The 21,004-nt window shown below is 33.4% G+C and overlaps 2 protein-coding genes across 4 annotated transcripts; one reads left to right on the forward strand and one right to left on the reverse strand.

Annotated features, from left to right (window-relative positions):
* The first annotated feature begins 523 nt into the window (after positions 1-523).
* LOC107900938 (protein ALTERED SEED GERMINATION 2) lies at positions 524-3,783 on the forward strand. 3 transcript variants are annotated; one of them, XR_001685072.2, is made up of 3 exons: positions 524-899; positions 3,278-3,393; positions 3,477-3,783. XR_001685072.2 is itself a non-coding variant. In XM_016826730.2 (3 exons), exons 1-3 carry the CDS (start codon positions 2,965-2,967, stop codon positions 3,721-3,723), a joined length of 438 nt encoding a protein of 145 aa, XP_016682219.1. In that variant the 5' UTR covers positions 2,688-2,964; the 3' UTR covers positions 3,724-3,783. The 3 variants fall into 3 exon arrangements, 2 of the variants coding, with proteins under 2 accessions (XP_016682219.1, XP_016682220.1); XM_016826730.2 differs by lacking the exon at positions 524-899 and adding an exon at positions 2,688-3,039; XM_016826731.2 differs by lacking the exon at positions 524-899 and adding an exon at positions 2,688-3,030.
* Positions 2,152-2,691, reverse strand: LOC107900940 (xylulose kinase 2). Its single transcript, XM_016826732.2, has 2 exons — positions 2,467-2,691; positions 2,152-2,325 (listed from the first exon to the last, which is right to left on the reverse strand). The coding sequence occupies exons 1-2, from the start codon at positions 2,572-2,574 to the stop codon at positions 2,158-2,160; spliced, it is 276 nt and encodes a 91-aa protein (XP_016682221.1). The 5' UTR covers positions 2,575-2,691; the 3' UTR covers positions 2,152-2,157.
* Positions 3,784-21,004: the final 17,221 nt, after the last annotated feature.

The raw sequence follows: 21,004 nt of genomic DNA on the forward strand, positions 1-21,004 counted from the left end.
GGCATGTGAAAAACTTTGGAAAGATTTTATGAATGCTATGTTATTATTAAATTGCTTAAAGCTGTTTTCTTTTATACCAATTGTTTGTATAGGTTTATAAAAATAACTAAAATAAATTATTAAAAAATATGTAAAATATAAAAAATTTATTGATTAATATGAGCCGATAGTTGAAATCAATTTGATCGATTGATTCAGTTAAGTTAATTTCAATTTAAACGATTTTAATGATTAAACTGGTTGAAGGATTGGTTTATTTAATTATGTTGATCAGTTATCGTTCATTAAATTTCAAAATTGAATTCATCGACTTAATATTTAAATATTATTATATTCATAAGTCGGTTAAATATATTATTTTAAATAAGTTGATTAAGCAACTCAATCAACTTCAGAGTTAAGTTGATTTATACCATAAATTAGAAAGAAAAAAATAAACTAAATTCATGGAATTGACAATTTGTTTACCCGTACGAATGGATTTATAATGAGTAATATAAGGTATATGAGTAGGAAAAATTGTAGTGTAGTGGAGAGGTCCAAATTTTCAAAAAGCAGTCTTCCCACTCCACTTTAGAGAAAGTGACTAAGGCCCCGTTCTCCTCTACTTTTCAAACGGACTTTTGTAATAAAAAGTCCTTTTCTCTTAAAAGCAAGGAAGAACGGCCATCGTTTCAGAACTATTTTCACCATCTAAAAAGTACTTTTTGGCTGATGAAGAAGTTAAAAATTTCAACTTTTCTTTAGCCAAAAGTCTGTTTGGCTGATAATTTCCCATTTTAACCTGTCTTCTCCCCCAAAAAAGTTTCTTTTCTCTGGTTCTTTGGAGCTCTATACCCATTTTTTCACATTTTCACTTTCAAAGTTCTTTGTTTAGGTTCTTTGTTCCTCTTCCGCCGGTGAGTTTTTTTTTTCTTCTTCTCTTTAATTATTTCCTCAAGTTCTGATTGTTTGATTTTTACAGAAATTTTACAGAAATTAATTGACTGATTACTTTGAAAATTAATCAGGGAAAATTCTGGATTACTGCTTTGCTTTACTGCTTCTTTTGCTTTACTGCTTGTGCCTTACTGCTTTACTTCGTTTGCTTTACTACTTTCGATTAGAATCAGGGAAAATTTTGGCTTACTGCTTTCGATTAGAATTTTCAGGGAAAATTCTGGATTACTTCTTTGCTTTACTGCCTTACTGCTTTAACTATTAGTTGTGTCTCTGCTGCTTTTTTAGTTGATGAAAACAAAAGAAATATAGACTAAATATTTGAATATTTAATAGATTAAATACTGATTGCTTTACTGATTGCTAGATCCCCAGGAGTGTGTATCAATTTGGTTGCCGATACATATTACGCTCTATTCACTTCTATGTGATAGATTGAATATTTGAGGGAGAGAATAATACTAGGTCTGTTTGATTGACAGAATTGATTTTCCGGAAAATTATTTCCAACTTTTCTAGCGTTTGATTGGCAGAAAACATTTTTTATTTGGAAAATGAAGTTCAAAACAAGGGAAAATGGGTTACATTTTAGGGAAAATGTCTTACCCTTTCAATTTCCGTAAGACATTTTCCGTGCTCTCCTCTCTATCGCCTCCTTTATTCCTTCTTTCATTTCCGGTAGAAAACTACTTCTGTTTATCGATTTTCCAGTAACTTGTTTTTTTTAATTATTCAATACTTGTTTTTTAACATAATTACAAATAATTTATTTGATATTAGTTTTTTTCAATTTATAATGATTAATATTGTAGCTTAATAATTGAGTATTATTATAAATAAATCATTGCAATATATGTAAAAATAATTTAAAATATAAAAATTTATTAATATATATTAATATATGTAAAAAAAACTTTTCCGAAAAATATTTTCAAAAAATCTGCAAAGCAGCAGAAAATATTTTATACGGATTCAATCAAACACCAGAAAATATTTTCCAGTAAATCATTTTACAGAAAAGTAAAATATTTTCCAGAAATCATTTTACGGAAAATATTTTACTGGCAATCAAACAGACTCTAAATTTAACTATAGACTTTTAAGTGCATATTGAGAGGAGACTGCTATAAACATGCATTAGGGGTTGATTAGAAAACTAGAGCAATTTTAAGTCACAGAGAGAATTCAATTAATAATATGAAGAGAGTCATGGAACTGCTAAACTGTTAGGATTGTCTCCAGACCACTGAACCACCAAGCAGTTCTTATTGAACTTATACCTGAAAAGACATTAATAGAACTAGCAAAATAGGATGCAATAGAACCAGCAACAACATGTGCAGGAGCTAGCTTTCCAAGCTTTTCCTCCAAACCTGGAGCTGTAGCCTGTAATAGAATTAAAGTTCAACAATACCATTATTCATTGATTAACATCGAAAATAAAACCTTTACATAAGCAAAATCAATGAAAAAGATTCAGAGGTTGATAAATAAACTACAAAAAATCAAATAGCATGCAAAACAAACCTCCACTGCAACTTTAGACCAAGCTCTCTTCTTTATATCCATCAAGTTCATCCCTACACCATCAATTGTATCAATACAAGCATAGCCCCCTAAGAATAGACATGCCATGAAAGAGCTAACAAGAGAGATCCTCCCAGTGTTCTCATAAGTTTCTTGTTGTGTCTCAAATATCTTCCGAATTGGATAAGTGTTAGGTAACTTAAGAAAAAAATAACAGAATGGGAAATTCCAAATTGGGTGAGACAGAGAGGCAACTTTCTTCAAAGTAAGTTTGAATGGCAGTTATACTTTCCTCCTTATCTTCAATGATCAAATCCCATTATGTGTACAATCATTATAAGACTACCAACTCAGAACCATCTAACTTTCAACATTCTATATTAATGCTTTTTTAGGCCCCATTAAACACATGCTCTTTACCTCTATGCTCAGCTTTGCCTAAAACCACCCAAATGGCGGTCACCACCATATTCTGAATCATTTTTGTCTCACATTTAAATGCAAATCCACAACAGTTTCCATAAGTTAAGCTTATTCATCTCCAATCATCACTGCCATGACAAGGTGCAACAGGTGTTGCTTGCACTACTCCACGAAAATAGTGAATCTCATCATGAATTTTCTTAGGATTGCAATCATTGTTTACTCCCTTTGGCACCAAAAGAAATGGAATATTGGTGTTTGACATTGTACAATTGTCATAGCAAGTCAGATTAACAAATAGATAACATCCATTTTCTGAGTTCCTCTTTAAATGTCTGTATCTCTATAGAATTGTAAATCATTTAAATTTTCCTTCTTTTCTTGGCAGTTTGACTTACGTTATGGGGCAAAGAGGTCACTAGCTGATCCTCCTAGACTTACTCTGGCCTTGAAATCATGTGATATCAGTTCTACTAGACCTCATTTACTCATTGTTGGTGGGAAGTATGTAGCTGATCTTTCCTTCCTTTATTATTTATTATTTGCTTTTTTTGTTCTCTGCTAATCTTGTATTTGAATGTTTGAAGTGATGCATTTGCTCGACTATATTATAGAAGGATGTTCCCACCATTGACCTCCTGCCAGAAAAGAATGTTACCACCTACTAGTGTTAATTATTTCTGCCCAATGCATCTCTCTGACCGTGTTAGTTTTGAAATTCTTTGTTACTTCTTACTCTTGTTGACTTCTTTCTTAGAAATATCTCTGGTAAATTTTATGATTTCTTCTCATCAGGACCAAGTTTTATTTTGTATAGTGTGGACTTATGAATAGATAGTCCTGAATGATGTAACTATTCAATTAGCAAATGATAATAATTCTCTGCTTGTTTTCCTTTTCTTTTCATTATTGGTAAGTTAGTGAGCTTATCATCTTCATTAGGTCACTATTGACTAGTTTGCTATTACTGGAATCTTTTACTTTATTACTCTGCACATAAAAAAAAAGTTTTGTTGGATGTTTAAAGTTAAAAGTGTGGATAGGAGTCAGTTGTGAACTGCTGATTGGTATCCATTGACATCCCCACTGCTTTAATACATTTTAAAATAAAATAATACAAATGTGTTAAAAGCATTAATTAAAAATTAAAAATAATTCCGGAATAATACAATTATGTCAATATCTAATTACAAATATTTAATTATTATATTTAAATATTTAAATATAGTTTATAATTCTAATTAAATTTAATAAATAATTAATATTAATTACTTAGAAATATTTAAAATTAATATTATATATTAAAATATTAACAATAAGTTATAATAAATTATTTTTTATATTTTTGCTAAAATATCATAATATTAACTAATTTGAACATTATTTAAATACATATTTGTTACTTTATAAACTCATGTCTAAAATGGATATTTTATTTTTCAAAAGCACTTTTTGACAGTAATAACAAACACTCAAATTTTTCAAAAGCACTTTTCAAAAACACTTCTTAAAAACACTTTTCCACAAAACTTTTCAAAAGTAATGAAGAACTGGCCCTAAGCTAGGTTGACTTCCTCTTTACCACTTTTATCTTCCCTACACGCATGAGTTAGGAATTCTTCGCTTTTTTATTTATTTTTAAATAATGTAAATGATGCTACTGAGGTGTTTTTTTATTTCAAAGGAGAGTACCAAATTTCTTGAGTCTTGTATAGGGGACAAAAAAAATTAGATGGATCATAATTAAAATTTGACCATTATATTAGTAATGCAAAAAAAAAAAATCGAAAAATAGTTATGAAATGTGTCATTAAAGAAAAACCTCAAATAAAAAGGGATAAATCTTAAAATTATACATGAATTTTGATTTATTGTGTAATTGTATACATAAACTTTAATTTGGTGCAATTATAACGTGAAACTCTAATTGTGATTCAAATGTATACTTGGAACTTTAATTTTGATTTAATCATACACATTTAAAGAAATAAATTCATCAATTTATTTTTATATTGGATAAATATAATTATTTATGTATGTAGTATATAAATATAAAATGATGTTATATCAATAATTGTGTTAATAATTTACAAGAATTAGATCAAATCAAAATTTCATGTATAAAATTACACAAAAGCAAAGTCCATGTATAGAATTGCATGTTAAACCATAGTTGATATATAATTTAGGTATTTATCTATTTTTTTTAATATTGTAATCAAGAGGAAAAAGAAAAATCTAAATTAATTATCTTATCATTAATTGAATTTAAATCTAAGTGTCTAAATAATAAATATGGCCTTCTTAATTCATTTCTGATTCTTTTATAAACACTTACTTAAGAACGTATATAACTTAACAATAGTTTTAATTTTTATTTTGAGTAAATATAATTAGAGAATTTATTTATTTAAATTTATTGTTATTTTTAAATCCCTTCAAAAAAATTATTATATAGTTATATTATCCAATGAATAAAATTGAGTATAAGAGTTATTATAAATATTTAAAGCAATCTTTTTAAAAATTAAATGCAAGATTTAAACAAAAAAATGTATTATCTACCTTTATTATCCAAAACTAATAAATTAAATATATATTAGAATTGTTTTTTAAAAAATAAACTTATTTTAACATTTTTAATTGTTTTCTATTAAATAAGTGGTTGGATTTGAAGAAAAGAGGAATAGGCACACTGATGAAGATTAGAAATATGATAATTTTAGCTATTGATGTGTTTCAAGTTGTAAATGTAATTTTGAATTTAGCAGATATTTGTTATGGTTCAAGACATCTGGTGGATCAATGCAGTGGGCCAGTCACTTATTGGGCTGCATTAGAAGGTTAATTGAAATTGTGTGCAGAAGGGAGTTGTTGAAACGCTGGAGGGAATTTTGTTTTGGCTATTTTTGTTAATATAACTGCTTAGACAACTATCAAGCTATTTCCTTATTTTTCACTTTCTTTTCTGTTTTGTCCTTTTCATCCTTTAAATTCGGTGTAATGGTCTTTGCATCATTCTTATGAAATATATTGGAATTAAATTTATTTCTTTTTCATGTAATTCTTCTCTATCAAACTACTTTTTCTCTTTTTCGACCGTGTTCTTAACAAGGTATCAGAGCTTCAGTGTTGTCCATGGTCGGGGATGGGGTTACTACTCGAGCGAAGGATGTGTAAGTGCTACAACGAAAACTGGTCAAAGTCCAAGGGGAGTTGTCTCATATGGATGCTAAGTGGGACGGTAAACTGGAAAGTCGATTGCAGATGTTTGAAGATAATATGTGCCAATAGATGAGGTCCTTATTTGAACAGTTTTTCGGTAGTTCTTCTACGACAACTGCAAAAGGTAAAGGAGTCTTGGAAGGACCTCCCCCAAGATTTGCCCTAAAAAGAAACTATAGAGATGCCTCCACCAGTGGTCAATACTCAGGAACAAAGACCTCCCTTCCTTCAAGAGCGTCCTTACATATTAGAGTGCCCAAGATTTGATAGAACAAATTTCAGGGGATGGTAGTCTAAGCTTGAACAATATTTTGTTGCTAAAGGTGTGCTAGAAGGGGACAAAATACATATCGTTATCCTGTATCTTGAGGGTAAAGCTTTGGATTGGCACTATTTGCACATGCAGAAACAAGGAGACCCTAACTTGCTAGAATAGCCGATTTATGCCCGTAGTTTGAAGGAACACTTTAGGTTCAGCATTTTCTAAGATTCGATGTCAGAGTTGGTGACTTTGAGACAATAAGGATCAGTGGATTCCTACCATGATCAATTTGTAAGTATACTCACTCAGTTGCAACTACCTGAGTCATATGCCCTCAATATCTTTGTTAGCAATTTGAAGATAGAGATAAGAAAATACTAATAACTTTTTAGATTTAATACCCTGGTAGAAGCCTTTCACATTGCTACACAAGTAGAAGATATCTTAGACTCTACTCCTAAGAAGGGATTCTTGGCAGGAGCTAGTTCTCTGCCTAAGTTTAGCCCATTTCCTCATACTGCTACTAGATCCCTAGTCAAGCCATTTCAAGTTCACTTGGACAGTTAGCTTAGTCTAAGGGAACCATTAAAGGAATAAATCCAGCTCTTATAGCTGAAAGGAAACAGAATGGGCTATGTTTTTTGTGCAATGCCAAATATCACATGGGACACAAGTGTGTTAAGAGCCAACTGTATCAAGTGCTGCTGGATTCAACTGGTGAGGAAGAGGTGGAAGCATTTCAAGAATGCTCAGAACAATTAGAAGATTCCACTACTGAAGGAGACTAGGCAAAATTACCAGTGGTGTCTCTTCATGTAATCAAGGGCTACCTAGGTCCCCATACTATGAGATTTGAAGCCAATAAAATTAGTGCCATTTTTCTGGTGGACTTTAGCAGTATCCAAAATTTTTTGAGTAATAGCCTAATGAAAAAAATAGCACTTCTAGTGCACCAACACCATCAATTGAAGGTAATTGTGGCTGATGGTAGACAACTATTTACTAGGGGAGAATGTTAGTTGAGAGGTGCAAGGAACTCATTACTCTGCTAACTTTATGGTTCTATCATTGAAGGGTGTGATGAAATGTTGGGGATACAGTGGCTTCTCTCTTTGGGCTCTATTACTTGGAATTTTAGTTCAATGATCATGCACTTCAATAGTTAGGGGAAACCATGTACTATTCAAGGTGTTTTACCATGGAATATAGAGTTGATGAGCAAGAAGGAAGTTACAAAAATGCCTCTCAATTTTTGATACTAAGACATATCCTTATGTTCTGTTGTTGTCTAGTGGGAAACAATTGACAATTGATAGTACTTGAAAGAACATATGTTTTCTTCCTACTTATTGGTTAATTTGTCTCCATTTAGTTATTTTTAGCACATATTTTAGCATTTTCAGTTCAGTAATTTACATTTTACAACTCAATGGATCTTAGCTTAGTTATCCTTAATTTTGTCATGTTTTGGTACTGATGTCACTGCATGAGTATTTTCAGATTGCACCAAGAATAGTCGTTGCACCTGACAGTTGTCCGGATAGGAACAAAAATGCGTGAGCTGTCCAATCTGGTACAACTAACTTGTACGTACAAAGGCAGCATGATTCTGATGAAAAGAGCACCTGGGCTATTTGGGAAAAATAAAAAAATTCACATAAAAAGAAGAAAAAAGAAGGCTTTTTGGGAGAATGGAGAGATTTTGGATTATCATATTCTTCAACCTATCCTTTGAAGATTTTCGTCTATGGCGGCTTAAGTCTCCTAAGGGTGAACCGACACGAAAGAGATGTAGACCAGCTCTTGATGAAGAGCCCTGAGTGCGACACAAGAGGGAGTAGAGAGATTCAAGTCGAGTTGTCTAGGAATATTATTCTCCACTTATTTTCTAACGAAGGTGATTAATTTTTATTTCATGTTTGTACGGAAGTAAACATGATTTTTGGGTTAAATGTTATTTTATTCAATCTTGCTTCTACTATTTAATCTTTGGGTTTGAATGTTTTTTGGCATGGAAGTGTTATTGCGGTCACTGACACTGGAAAGTGTAGTGACAGTTCAAGCTAACAAGCATGACAACGAAAGTTGCTTAGGGATTAGAGGAATTTAATCCACTTGTTCTTAATAGTGTTCCATTATCAGCATTGGAAGGTGGGGTTAATGTGCATGTTTAAGTCTTAGATTAAATATAGAAGTTAAACTTGGTAAGATATTCATTGCAGTTTAATGCATTGCAATCAGCTATCCTTTTACCTTGTGAGCACTTAGCATTTTGTTGAATATTCACATTGGGGATCCCAGTTTATCATTATCATATTTTGTAACACCCCTTACCCGAGACCGTTGCCGGAGTCAAGATATTCACTTGACTTAACTTAAAAGTTCGGGGCATAAAAATTTACTTTTAAAAGTTATTTCAATGTTCATAATAAGGCTGTCCACCCGCACAGCAGTTACTAAATCAATTATAACTCGAGCTAAGAAACTTGAAATTTAGAACTGTAAATTTTCCCTGAAACTAGACTCATATATATTTTTACCATAAAGTTTTTAGAATTTTTGGTTTAGCCAATTAGTATAGTTTATTACTTAAAGTCTCCCCTATTTCACTGGTCGACTATCCTGATCTCTCGTCACTAAAATTCAATTATCTAATTGTACAAACTTCATATGGTGTTCTCACTTATTTCTAAAGAAAATAGACTCAATAAGGAATCTATAAATATAAATTAAAACTCATAAATATTTTTTTAAAATTTTTAATGATTTTTCAAAGTCAGAACAGGGGATTCTGAAAACCACTTTGACCTTGTCTAACTAAAATGCAAATATCTCATAATACATAATTCCTTTGTCTACACCATTATTTTTATATGAAAATAGACTCAATAAGATTTAATTATATATCTCATCTACCCTCTAATTCATTTTCTAATATCCTTGGTAATTTTTCAAATTCACGTCACTACTGCTGTCTCAAAACTGATTCACTGCCAATTTTTACTTTTTCATGATTTCTATGCATAATTTATCACCTAGACTTTTATAACAAAAAACACCTTCATACTTAGCCATTTTAATAACTATTCATCAAAAAACATTTACATATCATCTTTTGGTCATAATTTAAGAATATACAATCGAAATGACTAAGTCGCTATACATGCCATAGCTCGAAACATTTATCGTCTTAAAATACCGAGTTGTGGTGGTTGATAGTGTGAACGCTCTCCGATGTCTTCAAGATCCCGACTATGCTTGATAATACTATATGAAAGGAAATAATAGAAGTAAGCATAAAGCTTAGTAAGTTTACAAGTAAATAAATAACAACATTTAACACAAATAATGATATGCAAGTATCATGTTCTTAAGTTTCCTCTTTACTTACTCTCATTTGCTTGTTTATTTACTTACCTATTTAGATAGCTTAAGATTACAACTTACTCTTCTCTTGCTGAAATATTGGTTCTCATTGATATCATAACATATTCTTAATTCTTATAACTCACCTGAATTTTCTATTTATGCTTTTACCTGAACTTTCATGGAACATAATTTGTTTGCTAGCCCGTTGAGCCACATTGGAATAATAAGGACACTTGGGTCTCTTTTCTGATAATAACATGCCAAAGCCATGTCCCAGACATGGACTTACATGGGATGTTTCTTGTACTACCAATGCCATAACCCAGATATGGTCTTACATGGGAGTTCTTATATTGGTGCCCATGCCATGTCCCAGACATGATCTTACAGGGGACCTCTCATCTCGGTGCCAACGCCATGTCCCAGACATAGTCTTACATGGGACCTCTCATAATCTCAATGATGCCAATGCCATGTCCCAGACATGGTCTTACATGGGATCTCTTTACCCAAATGTCATGACATTTGTATCAAATACATTCCTTATATTTCAACGGGACTTTTTAACACCGATTCTCTGTCATCTCATACTTGAGTCAACATTAAATAAATTCATGAAATAAATATATAATTTCTGGAAAATAACAACATTAATAATAATTATTAAAATATTGTATTTATTTACCGTAAACTTACCTCGGTACCAAATTTGACCATATCTAGTAATTTAGTCTTTGATCTTTTTCTTTCCCCGGTTTAACTCTGAATTTCATTCTTCTTGATTTATAATAGAAAATTTAGCTTATTTAATACTCACATTCATCAAAACAATCCTTGACTCGAACTTTGGAAAAATTATAATTTTGCCCCTAAACTTTTGCCCCAAAGCTCGGAAATTAAACTTCATCTCTTATTCTTATGTTTTATGACATGCTGAACATTTTTCCCTTCTATGACAACATCAAATTCCCACTCTAGCATGTACTTAGGAACATTAGGTATTTTTACCGATTATGTCAATATACTCGTTTTCACTTAAAATCGACTAGAAAAAGTTGTTTAACATAATTTATAACTTCATATTCTACCATAAAACATCAAAATAAACAAATTTCACCTATGGGTATTTTTCCAAATATGAGCCCTAGGTTAAATTATTGCTAGAATAAGCTAAATTAAGTTACCGGGACTTCAAAAATGTAAAGAACATTAAAAACGGGGCTAGAACAGACTTACAATCGAGCTTGGAATATTGAAAAATCCTAGCCATGGTTTCTCCTTGTGAAATTCGGCCATGGGGTTGAAGATGGACAAAAATTGGCTTTTAATTTTGTTTTTAATTTATTTTAATAATTAAATAACCAAAATACCCTTAATGAAAAACTTTGGAAACATGCCTAACATGTCCATTTTTGTCTACCAACTTAACCAATGGTCTAATTACCATATAAGGGCCTCCAATTTAAAAATTCATAACAATTGGACACCTCTAACATGTAGAACTAAACTTTTGCACTTTTTACAATTTAGTCTTTTTGACTAAATTGAGTGCCCAAACGTCGAAATTTTCGAATGAAATTTTCACAAAATCGTTTTTTGAAATAGTAGACCATAAAAATATAAGAAAAATAAATTTTTCCTCATCGGATTTGTGGTCCCAAAACCACTGTTCCGACTAGGCCCAAAATCGGGATGTTACATATTTTATCTTGTTGTTTTCAAGTTATTGCTTCGACACCTACTCTCACAATTTATCTTGTTTCTATCCATTTATTGCATTGATATTGATAGACAAAAGACGACCATCCTCGTGGGATCGATATCTGACAGACTCATATCTGTCTACTATACTTCCATCGACAGTGTACGCTTGCACATTATTGCTATGACGTTAAACAACCGATCAAGTTTTGACGCCGTTATTGGGGATGGCGTTTGTTTGATGTTTATTTTTTTATTTCATAATATTTAGTGGTTACTACCTTATTTTTTGTCACTATTTTCACATTTTATTTTAGGTGTTGTATGACCCGAAGCAATTTGGAGTTTATTGCCAATTTTGATCAAAAAATTGAAAGAAATGCTCGGAGGAGACTTCAAGAACAAATGAATATGGCTTTACCAAGAAACTATTAAGTCATACCCTTGATGCAACAACAAAATGCTAATGATCCACCGTTGCAGCAAGACGCTCAAATACAAAACAGGACTATACGAGATTTTGTAGTACCTGTCTTAGATGACTTACAACTTGGAGTTGTTAGGCTAGCAATCCAAGTTGGAAATTTTGAACTCGAGGCAGTAATGTTTCAAATGCTGAATTCTAATGGGCAATATGTTGGACTACCATATGAAGCTGCACGAGAACATCTTAAATCATTTTTATTGATTTGTGCTTCCTTTAGTCAAAAAGAAGTTCTTGATGACGCTTTGAAGATGCAATTATTTCCTTATTCCCTGTAGGGAAGAGCTCGTACATGGTTCCTTGGCTACCTACCGAATCAATTACTTCTTGGAATGCACTAGCAACACAGTTTGTTTCACGATTTAACCCACCGACAATGACTGTTCGTCTCCAAAATGATATTACAGCTTATGATTAGCTGGATAATGAGAATCTTCACACCACATGGGAACGTTTTAAATCTTTTCTTTGATGTTGTCTCATGTATGTCATTCAACAGAAAACATAAATTGAGATTTTTTATAATGGGCTGAATTCACACGAGGAATATTGTCGACGCATTAGCCAATAGACCTTTGCTGGATTGTACTTATAATGATGCTATTGGAATTCTTGAGAGAATTACTCAGAATGATTATCAATACCCTATCTCTAGAGCTGCATAAGCAAAAGCTACTCTGAGAGTTATTGAATTGGATGCAATATCTATACTTAGTGCTCAAATTTTTTCTTTTGTGAACATGATAAAAAAATACAAGGGACTTGTGACGTTGAACCTATACAAGTCGCTCAACAGGTTTATGTTCCTACCTTTTGTTGTGAGATTTGCAGTGACAACCATAGCTATGAAGATTGTCCACAACATGCAGATAATGTCTTTTATGTCAGTAACATCCGCAACAATTCTTATGGCAACTCTTATAATAATTCTGCACGTAATCAACAGTCTTGGGGAACTCAGAATGTTGGACAAAATGTTGCGACATTTCGATATGAGAATATATTTGTTCAAGGCAATTATAATTCAATGCAAGGGAATTACAATAAACAACAACAGAACTACCATCAGCACAATCAGATGATCCACACCAGAATCAAACGCAGTTACAACACTCTTCAATGCCGCATCAACAAGTTCAAGAGCATCGACGACAACAATACATGCAAGCTTCTCCTTCTAACCCGTTAACAGCTCTTGAGGCTTTAATGCAGGAGCATATGACTCAGACTGAAGCTATGGTGCAAGGGAATTCATCTTCTATTCAGGCGTTGGAGGCACAATTAGGACAACTTACTTTAAATCTGAATACTCGACTACCAAACACATTACCTAGTGACACGAAAAATCCCAGTCCGAGGGGGAAAGAACACTGCAAGGCTATCGCGCTTAGGAGTGGTAAACAAACTGGTGAGCCGACTACAGACTCTACTACAATTCATTAACATACTGGTGAAATGATCCCTTGTGAGAAGGATGAATCTGAAGAGCTTGTAGATGTATCAGACAAAGAAATTCCAAAAATTGTCACTCATATGCCTAATGTCCGACCTTTGAAACTGTCGACACAAATAAAGGTGTCGGCGCAATCAGATGTATCTCCACCCTTACCTTTTCCATAAAGATCCAGGGAGAATTAGAAGCACAAGCAGTACCAACAGTTCTTGTACACACTAAAGCAACTTCAAGTCAATATTCCTTTAGTAGACGCTCTTGTGCAAATTCTGAATTATGGGAAATTTATGAAGGAACTCTTATAAAAAAAGAAGAAGCTCAGAGATATGGAAACTATTGCACTTACAGAGGGCTGTAGTGCTATTTTGACAAATAAGTCGCCCCCAAAATGAAAGATCCTAGGAGCTTTACTAACTCATATTCAATTGGAAACCATTATTTGGGTAAGGCTTTATGCGACTTAGGAGCTAGCACCAACCTAATACCACTATCTATTTTTAAAAAGTTGGGAATTGGTCACATGAAACCTACTGTAGTGACATTGCAACTAGTTGATCAATTTTTGACTCAACCTGAAAGACAAATCAAAGATATCTTAGTTCGTGTGGATAAATTTATTTTTTTAGCTGATTTTATCATACTTGATTGCGAGGCAGACAAGGAGGTTCCCATAATCTTGGGACAACCATTTTTAGCCACCGGACAAACTCTTATTGATGTTTACAAAGGTGAACTAACCATGCGTCTTCATGATGAGCACGTTACCTTCAGTGTTTTCGAATCTATTCAATGCAAGGATAAAGAAGAATGCCATACTGTCGATGTGCTAGATGACCTAATTGCAAAAGAATTCAATGACCAAACCACATACTTTCTGAGGAGTTTGCAGTGACATCTGATGATGAATTCTTAGATAATTATGACGGCAAGGTTGACGCTAATAATATTGAACTCAAGCATGGATGACAGATTGAATCCTTAGACTTAGCCAACAGAACAGCTTCAATTTTCAAGCCATCTATCGGTAAAGCTTCTACTCTGGAATTGAAACCATTACCTACTCATCTTAAATACGTCTTTCTTGGTGATAGCAATACTCTCCTAGTTATTGTCTCCACAACACTGGATGTAACCCAAGAAAAGAAATTGGTCCATATTCTTAAGTAACATAAACGAGCTATTGCTTGGAGTATTGCTAATATCCGAGGCATTAGTCCATCTTTTTGCATACACAAGATCAAGTTGCAAGATGAAGGCAAACAATCAATTGAGCAACAAAGAAGATTAAACTTGAAGATGAAGGAAGTTGTTAAGAAAAAAATTATAAAGTGGCTTGATGCTGGAATTATCTACCCTATTTCTGATAGCAATTGGGTAAATCTAGTATAATGCGTTTCTAAAATGAGTGACATCACATTGGTTAGCAACGATAAAGATGAATTAGTTCCTACACGCATTCCTACGGGATGATGAGTTTGTAGGGATTATCACAAACTTAATGCTGCCACAAGGACCACTTCCCACTTCCTTTCATTGACCAAATGTTGGACATGCTTGCTAGAAGAGCCTATTACTACTTCTTAGACGACTATTCTGAGTACAATCAAATGCTATTGCACCAAAGGATTAGGAGAAAACAACTTTCACCTGTCCCTTTGGTACTTTTGCTTTTCACCGTATGCCTTTTGGTCTTTGCAATGCACCGCCACATTTCAAAGGTGCATGATGGCAATATTCTCATATATGATTGAAGATTCTTTAGAGGTTTTAATGGATGATTTCTCAGTTTATGGGAATGATTTTGATCATTGCACTGACAATTTGGATAAAGTATTGTAGCGATGTGAAGACACAACCTTGTTCTAAATTGGGAAAAATGTCATTTCATGGCAACTGAAGGCATTGTGTTTGGCCATCGCATCTTTACTTAAGGCATTTAAATAGACAAAGCTAAAGTAGAAATCATTAAGAAATTACCTCCATCGAAAAATGTGAAAGGTATTCGTAGTTTTCTTGGGCATGTGGGGTTTTATCAAAGATTTATTAGAGATTTCTCGAAAATTTCAAAGCCCTTATGCTCATTGCTGGAACAGAATAAAAAAAATTCATCTTTGATGCTGCATGTCAGGAGGCATTCATTTAATTAAAGACGCAGCTAGTAAATGCACCCACTGTTGTTGCATCATATTGGTATCAACCTTTTAAAGTTATGTGCGATGCAAACGACTTTATTGTGGATGCTTTTCTAGGATAATGCAAGGGAAAAATATTTCACGCCATCTATTATGCTAGCAAAACTCTAACAGAGGCTCAAATCAACTATACCATTATAGAGAAAGAATTGTTGGCTGTAGTCTTTATTTTCAACAAGTTTCGCTCTTATCTTGTTGGTGTAAAGGTAACCGTATTTACTGACCACTTGGCATTGAGATATCTTTATGCTAAGAAGGATGGAAAACCAACATTGATACGCTAGATCTTACTGTTGCAAGAATTCAACATCGATATAAAAGACTGCAAGGGTTTAGAAAATCAAGTTGTAGACCATCTATCTCGATTGGAAATTAGCAGCGAAGATGGAGACATACTTCAAATTGTTGACGCATACCTAGATGAGAAGTTATTTACTGTAGATGCAACCCCTTGGTATGCAGATCTGGTTAATTATCTAGTGTGTGAAAAACTCCCATTGGGTGTCACAAGCCACAAAAAAGAAAGATTTTTTCATGAAGTAGTGAAGTATCATTGGAATGAACCATATTTATTCAAGGTATGCAATGATAACATTATTCGGCGTTGTGTTTTGGAAGAGGTGATGCTATTAATCCTAAAGCACTGTCATGATGCTCCTTATGGAGGTCATTTCAGTGGCATGCGAACTACTGCTAAGGTTTTTGGGATGTCGCCGTATCAATTGGTTTTTGGGAAAGCATGTCACTTGCTAGTTGAATTGGAGCACAAAGCAATGTGAGCAATTAAACAAGTGAACATGGACTATGAAGCTGTTGGAAAGAAAAGGCTTTTGGATATCACTGAACTAGAGGAGATTAGGCGAAATGCCTATGAAAACGCTGTAATTTACAAAGAAAAGACCAAACGATGGCATGACAGAATTATTTTGTAGCGACAATTTATCGCGGATCAACAAGTTTTATTATTCAATTTTAGACTGAAACTGCACCCGGGTAAATTGCGGTCACGTTGGTCTGGACCTTTTGAAGTTGTCGAAGTATTTTCTTGTGGCACAGTCACAATCAGAGATTTACATGATGAACACTAGTTCAAAGTGAATGGACAGCAATTGAAACACTATTTAGGGAATATTAATCAAAAGCACACAGAGACCATTAAATTGGTCGAAAAATTTTATTTTTTATTGAATTTATCATTATGCTATTTTTTTGTTTAAGCTTGTTTTATTTGTTTTGAATGAATCTGCCTTTTACAGCTGCTTATATATATAGTTATGAATAAGAGACACTCCAAAGTGGGTGTATTGTGAAATGTTAAAAAGGGAACACTCTAATACAAGCGTTAGAAAAATGAATTTGGCCAAAGGCTGTCACTGCATGAGTGAGTGTTGGCACAATTACGTACTCCCTAGGGGTTTGTTGCACTATATCGTTACTTCTCAGGATCAAGGGTGCAACAATGCAACGATATCCCTTATTCACGGAAAAGTAGACATATATTATAAAATAAATGTTGTACTGGTAGATAGAATTTAGTATTTAAAGCATAATGCTGGTTTTGATGAAGTTGCAATCTTACTCGTTTATACTTATATATTGTTGATGTAATATTCTGTCATCTGAATGTGACTCGTTCATTGGGATTTTAGGTGATTCAAGTTGCTAGAATGATCATTTTCCTTAGTGAATTCTTATGTAGCCTTGCTAGTTTCTACTTTACTTGAAGACAAGTAAAAACTCAAGTTTGGGGATGTGATAATACTAGAAAGAACATATGTTTTCTCCCTACTTATTGGTTAATTTGTCCCCATTTAGTTATCTTTAGCACATATTTTAGCATTTTCAGTTTAGTAATTTACATTTTACAATTCAATGGATCTTAGCTTAGTTATCCTTAATTTTGTCATGTTTTGGTATTGATATCGCTGCATGAGTATTTTCAGATTACGCCTAGAATTGTCGTCTCACTTGACAATTGTCCAGATAGAAACAAAAATGCATGAGCTATCTAGTCTGGTACAACTAACTTGTACGTACAAAGGTAGAATAATTCTAATGAAAAGGACACCTGAGCTATTTGGGAAAAAGATTCACATAAAAAGAAAAAAAGGCTTTTTAGGAGGAGGGGGCTTTTGGATTATCATCTTCTTCAACCTATCCTTTGAAGCTTTTCGGCTATGGCAACTGAAGTCTCCTAAGGGTGAACCGAAGCGAAACAGATGCAAACCACCTCTTGACGAAGAGCCCTGAGTGTGGCACAAGAGGGAATAGAGAGATTCAAGTTGAGTTGTCTAGGAATAGTATTCTCCACTTGTTTCTTTTATATTTCTTTTCTAACGAAGTTGATTACTTTCTATTTCATGTTCGTATGGAAGTACACATGATTTTTGGGTTAAATGTTATTTTATTCAATCTTTCTTCTATTTTTTAATCTTTGGGTTTGAATTTTTTTAGCATGGAAGTGTTATTGCGGTCACTGACACTGGAAAGTGCAGTGACAATTCAAACTAACAAGCATGACAACGAAAGTTGTTTAAGGATTAGAGGAATTTAATCCACTTGTTATTAATAGTGTTAAATTTCCATCATTGAAAGGCAAGGTTAATATGCGTGTTTAAGTCTTAGATTAAATATAAAAGTTAAGCTTGGTAAGATATTCATTGCAGTTTAATGCATCGACAATCACCTATCCTTTTTACCTTGTGAGCACTTAGCATTCTATTGAATATTCACATTGAGGATCCCAGTTTATCATTATCATATCTTATCTTGTTGTTTTCAAGTTATTTCTTCGACACCTACTCTCACAATTTATCTTGTTTCTATCGATTTGTTGCACTGAATTGATAGACAAAAGAAAACCATCCTCGTGGGATCGATATCTGACAAACTCATATATGTCTACTATATTTTCATCGATAGTGTACGCTTGCACATTATTACTGTGACGTTAAACAGTTGATTAGCAGTCACTACTCCTGTCAGTGGGAATCAGCTAGGGGAACTGCAGGTACTGAAGGAAGAGTTTGAAGTTCTCTTTCAAATTACAAAATGGTTTACCACAAAGGAGACTGCAAGATCACAGAATCCCTTTGAAGGATGAAGGCTCGGTGGTAAAAATCAAGCCTTGTAAATACCCCATGATACAAAAGAATGAGCTAGAAAGATTAACCAAAAAATTGTTTCAAGATGGGGTTATAAGGGACAACGCAGTCTATTTGCTTATTCAGTGGTGATGGTGAAGAAAAAAGATGATTAATGGAGGCTTTGCGTGGAATATAGGCAACTTAACCAAATGAAAGTGAAGGACAGGTTCCCTATTCCCTTAATTGAAGAACTCCTTGATGAGTTTAGTCAGGCTAGAGTCTTTTTTACATTGGACTTGAGATATGGATATCTCCAGATCAGAATGCATGAGCCTGATATTCCAAAGACGGCTCAAAACACATAAGGGTCACTATTAATTTTTAATGATGCACTTTGGACTCACTAATGCACCTTTTACATTCCAAAGGTTGATGAATTTGATTTTCAAGCCTCTACTAAGAAAAATAGTTCTAGTTTTCTTTGATGATATCTTGGTGTATTCTATATCATGGATGGACCATTTGATGCATCTTAGGAAAGTTTTCTCACTACTAAGGCAGCATAAGTTATTTGTCAAATACAGTAAATGTTGCTTTGGCACTGATAGGGTTGAATATTTAGGACACGGCCATTTCCTGATTCACTTAAGGCTCTTAGAGGATTGCTAGGCTTATCAGGGTATTACAGGAGGTTTATTAAGCATTATGGCATTCTAGCCAGACCTTTGATCAGCCTACTCAAAAAAAGTGCATGGCTTGTTGCTTCATTCTGTCCAAGCCACTGCTGCTTTTGAACAACTAAAAAAGCCCTGTGCCCAGCTCCTGTGTTGGTCCTTTCAAATTTTCAGTTGGAAATCTACGTGAACACTGATGCTTCAGACTTTGGAGTGGGGGCAATTTTGTAACAACAAGGAAGACTAATGGCATATTTTAACAGAGACTTGGGAGTAAGGCACCAGGCCTTATCCATATATGAAAAGGAAATGTTGGTTGTTTTATTGGCTGTGAAAAAGTGGCACTCTTATTTAGTGAGAAGGCATTTTAAGATCAGAACTGATCACTAGAGTCTCAGGTTTTTGGCCGATCAGGTGGCTGTGACTCCCTTTCAACAAAAGTGGGTTGGAAAGATGATTGGATATGATTACGAGGTCATTTACAAGAAAGGGTCTGAGAATGATACAACTAATGCTTTATCTAGAGAGCAAACCTTGAAGACTGATCAGTTACTGTAGCTCACATATAGCATCATTACCTCTTATATTCTGTCAAGGGTCCAAGACTCCTACCAAGAAGATCTAATAATATAGAAGTTATGTTTGAAGGTTCAACAGCAAAACAACAAACAGCCACAGTACCATTGGGATGGTAGGTTCCTTAAGAGAATAGGGAAGATTATGGTAGGAGTTGTAAATAGTTTAAGAAATGAATTGTTCCAGCTCTATCATGCAAGTGCAATGGGGGGACACTCAGGGGTTCAAGCCACTAAAAAGATAATGAGTAGCCCACTATACTAGAAGGGTCTGTCCAATGATGTCAAGAATTGGATAAAGGAGTGTTTTGTCTGTCAAGCATACAAAACAAAAACTGTTGCCACACCAAGACTATTGCAGCTTTTGCCTAAACCTGAAAGAGCTTGGTCTCTCCATATTGGATCACTGGTACACCACATGACGCATCACCGGTACACCCTATGGCACAACAAAAAATTAAGTCTGGAGATCACATCTGGGAATCCATGTGCAAGGAACGAATCAAGGTGAAAAGGATATGAATAATTACCTTTAATCATTTGAAAAAAAAAAACAGATTCCACAATTGTATGTCGATTCCAAGCCACTATGAAACATTTCGACCTCTACGTAATGCACCCGGTGTGATAACAAACAATAAGCACTCTCTAAAAAGTTTTTAGAGAGAGAAAAATCTCTTGACGGTTGCTAGACCTCACATACACCTTATTTTGGGTATATAAGGGTTTTTAAGAAAAACCCTATATTTCCTAATTCGGGAACAATTGATATTTTTTATATAAATCAAATCATAATAATTAACCGAATATAATAATTATAATTACCATAATTATAATAATGTTTGACAAAAAATTACAATTACAGAATTATAATAATATTCGATCATAAATTATAATTACAATAATTATAACAAAGATTTCGATAAAATATTTTAGTTAAATTTTATACGAATCAAATTCATATATTAATTTAACTACATTTTTCATTATATGTACAACATACTTGTACATATAATTCGTTCGATATTTAACTGCTCAATTAAATTAATTCTATAATTAATTTAATTCATGTGGCAACTAAACACAATACCAAC

This window comes from Gossypium hirsutum, chromosome D08 (assembly GCF_007990345.1).
Source record: "Gossypium hirsutum isolate 1008001.06 chromosome D08, Gossypium_hirsutum_v2.1, whole genome shotgun sequence".
In the NCBI taxonomy this organism is placed as follows: Eukaryota; Viridiplantae; Streptophyta; class Magnoliopsida; order Malvales; family Malvaceae; genus Gossypium; species Gossypium hirsutum.

What these genes read in the sequence shown, in the direction of transcription:
- LOC107900940 (XM_016826732.2), bottom strand. Translation starts at nt 2,574, where the DNA reads ATGGCATGTCTATTCTTAGGGGGCTATGCTTGTATTGATACAATTGAT. An exon ending in GGTCTAAAGTTGCAGTGGAG is followed by an intron (nt 2,326 to 2,466) that starts GTTTGTTTTGCA and finishes ATTCTATTACAG; the next exon opens with GCTACAGCTCCAGGTTTGGA.
- LOC107900938 (XM_016826730.2), top strand. Translation starts at nt 2,965, where the DNA reads ATGCAAATCCACAACAGTTTCCATAAGTTAAGCTTATTCATCTCCAAT. An exon ending in GCCATGACAAGGTGCAACAG is followed by an intron (nt 3,040 to 3,277) that starts GTGTTGCTTGCA and finishes TTTTCTTGGCAG; the next exon opens with TTTGACTTACGTTATGGGGC. An exon ending in TTACTCATTGTTGGTGGGAA is followed by an intron (nt 3,394 to 3,476) that starts GTATGTAGCTGA and finishes GAATGTTTGAAG; the next exon opens with TGATGCATTTGCTCGACTAT.